At 36.9% G+C, this 7,938-nt stretch overlaps 1 protein-coding gene across 1 annotated transcript; it reads left to right on the top strand.

The window, feature by feature from the left end:
• The first annotated feature begins 3,611 nt into the window (after positions 1-3,611).
• LOC110898467 (transcription initiation factor TFIID subunit 12) lies at positions 3,612-7,116 on the top strand. The gene is made up of 8 exons (XM_022145252.2): positions 3,612-4,234; positions 4,353-4,517; positions 4,602-5,132; positions 5,216-5,290; positions 6,216-6,294; positions 6,372-6,436; positions 6,525-6,560; positions 6,638-7,116. The coding sequence occupies exons 1-8, from the start codon at positions 3,668-3,670 to the stop codon at positions 6,782-6,784; spliced, it is 1,665 nt and encodes a 554-aa protein (XP_022000944.1). The 5' UTR covers positions 3,612-3,667; the 3' UTR covers positions 6,785-7,116.
• The last annotated feature ends 822 nt before the right edge of the window (positions 7,117-7,938 follow it).

Below are 7,938 nucleotides of genomic sequence, written 5' to 3'. Positions count from 1 at the left end.
TAGGGTGTCTTAATACTTAAAGCTTATTTGAACCTAAAATGATGGTTTATCCCGAGTTCAATAATCTTGAGCAATTACACGTAAGAGACTAGTTCTAATCGTGTAATATCAATCCAAGCATATTTGATCATTGTATAAAGTAGTTATGAGTAGAGATAACTAAATCGATGTAGCCCTCAACAACCCATCGATTCAGTGATCACTTCCAAAAGGTATAAGTTTCAAGGCGTATCACAAAATTTGGCCCTTTACTTGAACTCATTTCACACTCGTCTGATTGTGCTCTACGTGACATTGGTCAAGAATAAAGAAGCATTTGAGTTAAGATCATGTCAGTATGAACCTGAACAATAAATAGAGAATTATTACATTTGAGTTAGAAAAGTTGATGCAATTTTTTCTTATATTTATTAAATTTGATGTGACTAATTTTTCTAATGTAAAAAAATAAATGAGTCAAAATGGCTAAGTAGACCTGCTAGCTCATCCCAAGCTCAAGCATTTTAGCTAAATGTGTGCGTAGGTTTGAGCCAAAACTAACCCAAACCCATTTACACTAAGTTCAAACCCATGAATTTTGTGTTAAGCACATGGCGTGTCTTCGTATCGTGTTATAAATTTCACACCCCTACAAAATGCTCTTTTTATTTATATATAAAAACGAACAGATTTATAAACTTTTTCAATCAAAATTAAGGTTGGAGATACAATAGGAAGTTTATTTGGCTAGGAAGGCTAGGAAGTGACCTTGACCATCCATTTAGTTAATCAAGTGCTAATATTAAATGATGGAAATTGAAGGGAAGAAAAAAGACGCGTGAGTTTGTTTAGGGGCATTCTAGTCAATCCAAGCCAACAGTTTCTCTCTCCTCCAATTCCCCCCCATTTTTTAAATGTTAATAACTCTTTCATACGACATTATTTTTTTATAAAAATTGCACAAAAAAACGAGCGTTTTTTTATCTTTAAAACGAGTATACTATTGCTATATTTTCAAAAAAAAAAAAATTAAAACCCAGTTGCGTAAAACGCAATAGAAAAACCCCCAGTTACGTAAAACGCAATGAAAAAAAAAACCTAAAAAATGACATTTTTCTAAAACGCAATGCACCAAAAACACAAAGAAATGACTTATTTGTAAAATGCAATGGCCAGAAAACACAAAGAAATGTCTTATTTCTAAAACGCAATAGTCTAAAAACTCAAAAGAAAATGTACTTTCTAAAACGCAATGAACTAAAAACACATAAAAATGTGTTTTACCTAAAACGCAATGCACCAAAAACACAAAGAAATGTCTTATTTGTAAAACGCAATGACCAGAAAACACTTAAAATGTATGTTTTCTAAAACGCAATGGACTGAAAACACATAAAAAAAGTGTTTTACCTAAAACGCAATGCACCAAAAACACAAAGAAATGTCTTACTTGTAAAAAGCAATGGCCAGAAAACACTTAAAAATGACTCATTCTAAAACGCAATGGACTGAAAACACCTAAAAAAATGTGTTTTACCTAAAACGCAATGACTAAAAACACTTCAAAAATGTGTTTTACCTAAAACGCAATGACTAAAAACACTTAAAATGTGTTTTTTTTTTCTAAAACGCAATAGCCAGAAAACACATAAAACTCTCTTATTTCTAAAACGCAGCTCAACCCCAGCCAGGGGCTCTGCCCCTTGGACCCCGCCAGGGGCTGCTGCCCCTGCGACCACGCTACCAGGGGCGCTGCCCCCGGACCCCCGCCATGACCGTAAAACACAATGACTAAATCAAAAACCCAGATCGTAAAAATGAAATTAAAGAATTTCTTACATGGATCGAAGTGATTTCTTCAACAATTGACGAATTTTGAATGATTGAAACACTTATCAGCGCTCGAAAAAAACTTCCTATTTGATTTTTTCCCTCAAAATTAAATGAGTAGGATAAAAAAAGTCATTTTAACTTTTTAATCCGGGTCTAAAAACGTGTATTTTTTATTTGTATTTAAATTATTAGCACAAAAACCTTGAGTTTTTTATTTGTATTTTATTTGGAAAAATTACAACTTATGTCCTTTATCTTAATACCAATTATCAGGCGGTGTCCTTTTTAACGAATTTTGACAAGTTTTGCCCTTTACAAAGAATTTTGTTGCACGTTTTGTCCTTTAGGCTTAACTCAGTTAGATTTTCTTGTTAAATCTTGTCACCCAAGGGTATTTTAGTCTTTTTACCCATTTATTTAATATTATTTAAAAGAATAAAACAAAATATTTTTAGGGTTGACTCTTGAAATAAATGGGTAAAAAAACTAAAATACCCTTGGGTGACAAGATTTAACAAGAACATTTAACTGGGTTAAGTCTAAAGGATAAAACGTGCAACAAAATTCCTTGCAAAGGGCAAAACTTCTCAAAATTCGTTAAAAATGATACCGTCTGATAAATGGTATTAAGATAAATGACAAAACATGTAATTTTTCCTTATTATTTTTTATTGTATTTTTTGTTTACAAATTTACATTATTATACATCCATAATTATTAGTACAAAAACCTTGAGTTTGCATTACTCGACATGAAGTTATGCGGGTTAAGATCTGATTTAAACAGGTTCGAGTTAAACGAGTCAACATGTTAATGATGTGATTAAAAATGTGTCTAAACAGTTCAATTCACTTAAGCCGCTTGTTCATAACAACATGTTTAACTAATCTTGTTAAATGGGTTAACAAATCGACAAGACATGTTTCAGACCCGTTCATGAAAACGATGTAAAATTATAATTTTATGTATAATTAAATACATCATAATTAAATTCTCTCTCAATCCAGCTAACGCAGTTCGTTAAGAATACTATGGATGAAATTTTTGGTAATTGTTATTTCATCCCATTAATTATATCTTAATATTTATTAACTGTGACAAGTGAATCGTGCCAACTATGATGTTAAACGTGTTGTTGATCTGACTATATTTGTTTATGAGTAACGTGTCATGTCATGTCATTCTTATGATTTTATGTTATTGAATGAGTAGTATTTGATCTTGTTTACCATATCAAAATATCAAAATTCCAATATTTTCAACAAGTGAGCCAGGGTGAACATAGTAACTATCCTCTCTTGCAACCGTGTAAATGGATCTGAGTTAGGGGGAGGTCGTCATAAAACGTTTTTGTTGGGTGAGGAGGAAGATGATGAAGATCGGTGGAGGGTGGTTTAACGAATTAGTGTCGAGTGGTCCCCACCTTATAAGAGTTGATAATATTCCACTTGTAAAGACGAAGTTATGCCTCACATAAAAAGTACATGAGGGTAAATTAACATAATCATTAGGATCCTTTAACCTAGAGATGAAACATGTTAAATCTTAAAATGTTGAAGATGGATGAATCCTAGGGCATGAAAAATGCACTTTACTCCAGATATTTTTTTTCTCGGTTTTTTAAGTTATCTTATTTAGGGATGAGCTCGGTATCAACCAGTACCGGTACTAAAAATACCAGTAGTGAAAATCTCCAAAAACAGATACCGATACCAAAAACGTCAAAATTCAGTACCGAGTCGGTAAAATAATATTTCGGTTCGTTAAATTGTACCATTTCCTCCTCCCTAACCTCACCCCTTCATATATAACCCCAAATCAGAACTCCAAAAATACCACCCCGGAAACCACCACGATGGATCAAACACCACCACTACCACCACCGTCAGAACCACCACCACCCACCACCACCACCACCATCAACACTCCGCCTACCGCTACACCCTCCACCACCTCACCCGAACCACCACCACCACCACAACCACAACCACAATCCCAACCCCAAACACCAACACCAACACCAACACCACCGACAACCACCTCATCCTCGCCACAACCCCTCCCCCAATCCCCATCCCCATCACCAAACCCTAACCCTAACCCTAAACCCCCAAATCTCCCAACATCACAACCACTACCACCCCAGCCTTTAAATCCGATGTCAAGACCTCAATTCAACCGTCCGTATTCTCCCTTCCCTCACTTCTCTTCAATGACCAATCATTCCACTGCTTCTTCTTCTTCTATTTCTTCCATTCCTCCGGCGCAAAGAGGCGGAATGGCGTTGGGTGTTCCTGCGCATCCTTCGCCCCAGCCTCCGACTTCGTTTTCGTCTTTGACTCCACCCTCGTTTGGCTCGCAGTTTGGTGGTTTAGGTCGTCCTGCTGTACCCGATTCTGTTGCCAGTACTAGTGCTCCACAGGTCTAGTTTCTGAGCCCTAATTTGTAATGTTTTGTTTGTGTTTTGGGTTTAATTATTTTAGGGAATTGACTATATGTGTTAGTGATTAGTTGAATGTAAACTTAAAATACCAATTTAGGTAAGGCAATCTATATCTGGAATGCCGGGTGTAGGAATGATGGGCTCTCTCGGTTCCAGTTCTTCTTTACGGGCAAGCGGTGTTACTGCATCGCTTCCGCAGAGACCTCTCCAATCATCTCTTAGACCGCCAACAAGCGCTAATAATCAGTCGCCAGCCACACAAGTCAGTACCTTCGAGTTTCGTTTCGTACTATTATAACAGGTCTTAACACTGTGTCTTATTTTAATGTACGACAAAAATACGCAGAATTTCCAAGATCACAGCCATTTACGACACCCATCGGTGGGATCACCGGGGTCACCAGCACCAACCACACCACAAAACACACCGTCACATAACCAACCATGGTTATCCTCCGGAACTCAAGGAAAGCCACCGCTACCACCCGCATCATTCCGACCGCAAATGGGTCCGCAAACATTGCAGCAGAGGTCCCACATGCCACCTCAACAACAAACTGCCATGTCAGCATCAACGCAGCAACCTCAAGCTCAAGCATCCTCGTCTTTGCAGTCACAGCCATCTTCATTGTCGCAGCAGCCGCAAGAGCAGCATTACTCGTTACCACCGTCACGGGTACCGCAAACTTTGACCCATCAACAACAGATGGCGAGGAACCGCGGGTTGGGTAACCAAAGACCGTTCGCTCCTGGTACCGGTCAGTCTAGCCCGGTCACACCAACACCTGCTTTTAACAAACCGCCACCTGCTGTGGAGCCCCCCGAGCCTTGTAACAGGATTATAAGCAAACGAAGCATCCAAGAGATAGTTGCTCAGGTAAGCGTTTTCTGAGCTAATATGTAGTCTTGTGGTGACTTTCAAAACTGTTGACCAATTCTTTGACTACGTGTTGTGAACAGATTGATCCAGCTGAACGGTTAGATCCTGAAGTGGAAGATATCCTCGTTGATATTGCTGATGATTTTGTTGAATCCGTGAGTTCATTCTCTTCTTCATTATAATCAGGAGAGTAAAATGTCACTTTCGTCCCTGAGGTTTGGCCAGTTTTGCGACTTTCGTCCAAAGGTTTTTTTAGCATCTGGATCCAAAAGGTTTGAAATGTGGCCATTTTCATCCTGCTCGTTAGCTTCATCTATTTTTCTCCATTAAGTCGTGGGTATTTACGTCTTTTTGTTAACTTAAAGGGCAATTCGGTTCTTTTTACATAAATGAAAAATACCAAATTGCCCTTTAAGTTGGCAAAAAGATGGAAATACCTTTGACTTAACGGAGAAAATGGATGGAGTTAATGAGGCGGATGAAAATGGCAAGATTTTAAACCTTTTGGATTCAAATGCGGGAAAACAAACCTTTGGATGAAAATTGCAAAGCTGGCCAAACCTCAGGGACAAAAATGGCATTTTACTCTAAGCAAGATTAAACTTAGAGTAAATTACAAAAATCGTCCTTTATGTATGTAACTTATTGCAAACTGTGTCCTTTGTCTTCAATAATTACAGAAAACGTACTCGATGTTTGTAAACCCTTACAAGTTATGCCCTTTAGCCCTAACTCAGTTACTTTTTTATGGTTAAATCTGATCAAATGGACCCCACATGAGGGTATTTTGGTCATTTTACTCTCATGTGGGGTTTATTTAGTCAGATTTAACCACAAAAATACCCTCATGTGGGGTCCATTTGGTCAAATTTAAGCACAAAAATTAACTGAGTTAGGGCTAAAGGACATAATTTGCAAGGGTTTACAAACATCGAGTACGTTTTCTGTAATTATTGAAGACAAAGGACACAGTTTGCAATAAGTGACATACATAAAGGACGATTTTTGTAATTTACTCTTAAACTTATGCAATTTGGTTTATTTTAATAAAAGATATAATATTGTTTCTTCTTGCTCTAGGTTACAACCTTTGCTTGTTCTTTAGCCAAACATCGGAAATCAAATACGCTGGAGTCCAAGGACATTCTTCTTCATCTGGGTTAGAATTATTCAAATAATCTCATTTTTTGTTTAGAATTATGATACCGACAATAAGGTTTAAATCGGTTGTTTCAGAAAAAAACTGGAACATGAGTCTTCCTGGGTTCAGTGGAGACGAAATTAAGTGCTACAAGAAACCAGTAAGACTACATTTATTCACGTGCAATTCCCTTTTGTTAAAAAATACTTTTTATTTAACTTAGTTTGATATTTCTGCGTTGATTGCAGTTTGGTAATGATGTTCACCGAGAGCGCCTGGCTGCGGTATGTACTTTTGCTAAACGCTCTAATAGAGGTAGCAATTTGGGTGGTGGTTTTTTTAAACATTTTGTGGATTGTAGATAAAGAAGTCGATTGCTGCTGCTGAGACACCAAGTTCAAAGAGTTCGGGTGGGCAAGCTGCCGGTGGTGGTGCTAAAGGTCATCCAGCAAAGGCGCCTGGTCTTGTTATTGGTTCCCCAAACCCGAAGGTTAGGGAAACTGCATAAGTTTGCGGCTGTAGATTTATACCTTTGAAGATGTTAACTCATAGGATCGATCTTGGTTTAGTTTTTGTTGTAGTCTAAGTAGCGATGTCGGCTCGCTTATGAGTAACTGGAAACGGGTTGAAATTTGTTAAAAATCTTTCCAAATCGTTATATTTGAAGTATTAGATTATGGCGATTTTTTAACGCCCAAAGGAGGGTTGCTTACGGATGTTGAGAAGCTTTTTTCTTAAATGTAATCGTCTCCTAGGTCTTTCTGACTTTTTAATTTTATGCTTTCCCAGATTGTCGAATTACCTAATGCTTACGGATGTTGATAATCTGTTTTTCTTAAATGTATGGTGATATTTATTTTTTACATTCCGACATGAACATATACGAAATTAATCAGGTTTTGGGTTGTAATATCTAACTTGTTTGATAAGTGGGCCGTGTTTGGGTTTGATAAGTGGGTAATTTGTATAATTGAAAGGCTGATCCGCCAGCTTGTTTCTGTGTAATTCATTTGTTGCAACACGTTTACAACTTGATAACTATTGTCATCTTGTTTGACATGTTTAGATAAATGGGTTGTGTTTAGGTTTTACGATACTAAATGTGTGCGCCATGCCGGTCAGGTTGATATTTAGATGAATAAAAATAAAAATGAGCTGTGTTCTTGTTTAGCAACCTTATCCGACACAGTTACAGCCTAACAAACATAAGACAAAAAGTGTTTTTGTACGTTAACGTGGCCTATTTTGCATGGTAGACTCAACTACCTTTATCATTGTATATCTAGGTCGCAATCTCAGATGTTTCTTTCTAGATGTCCTTTTTTGAAGCAAACTAAATTTCATCATATCATTAGTTATGTTTTGTCAAGAATTTTATCATATTCAGAGTGGAAAGGAAAAAAAGAAAGTAAAAATATTTTGTGTTCCAGAGTTTCATTTAATGTTGGAAAAGAAAGGAAAATAAAACATGTCGTGTTCCCGAGTTTCATTTAAGGAAGGAAAAGAAAGGAAATAAAAGGAAAACTAGGTTAAATTCTTTAGTTTTTCTTTCCTTCCAATTTGGGAGGAAATGGTGGGAAAGACATCTTTTTTTTTTCCTTTCTCGTCCTTTTACTTTTTTTTCTTATCCCTCGTTAAGTTAACTCGGGAACAGAGGGTGTG

The sequence above is a fragment of the Helianthus annuus genome, chromosome 13 (assembly GCF_002127325.2).
Source record: "Helianthus annuus cultivar XRQ/B chromosome 13, HanXRQr2.0-SUNRISE, whole genome shotgun sequence".
NCBI classification, from domain to species: Eukaryota; Viridiplantae; Streptophyta; class Magnoliopsida; order Asterales; family Asteraceae; genus Helianthus; species Helianthus annuus.
The sequence above is the reverse complement of the archived record's forward strand: the minus strand, read 5'-3'. Positions and strand labels throughout refer to the sequence as shown.

Bases quoted from the DNA above. Each gene is read 5' to 3' on its own strand.
- LOC110898467 (XM_022145252.2), top strand. From the start codon at position 3,668: ATGGATCAAACACCACCACTACCACCACCGTCAGAACCACCACCACCC. The intron at 5,133-5,215 runs GTAAGCGTTTTC...TGTTGTGAACAG, and splicing joins TCCAAGAGATAGTTGCTCAG to ATTGATCCAGCTGAACGGTT. The intron at 6,437-6,524 runs GTAAGACTACAT...CGTTGATTGCAG, and splicing joins TTAAGTGCTACAAGAAACCA to TTTGGTAATGATGTTCACCG.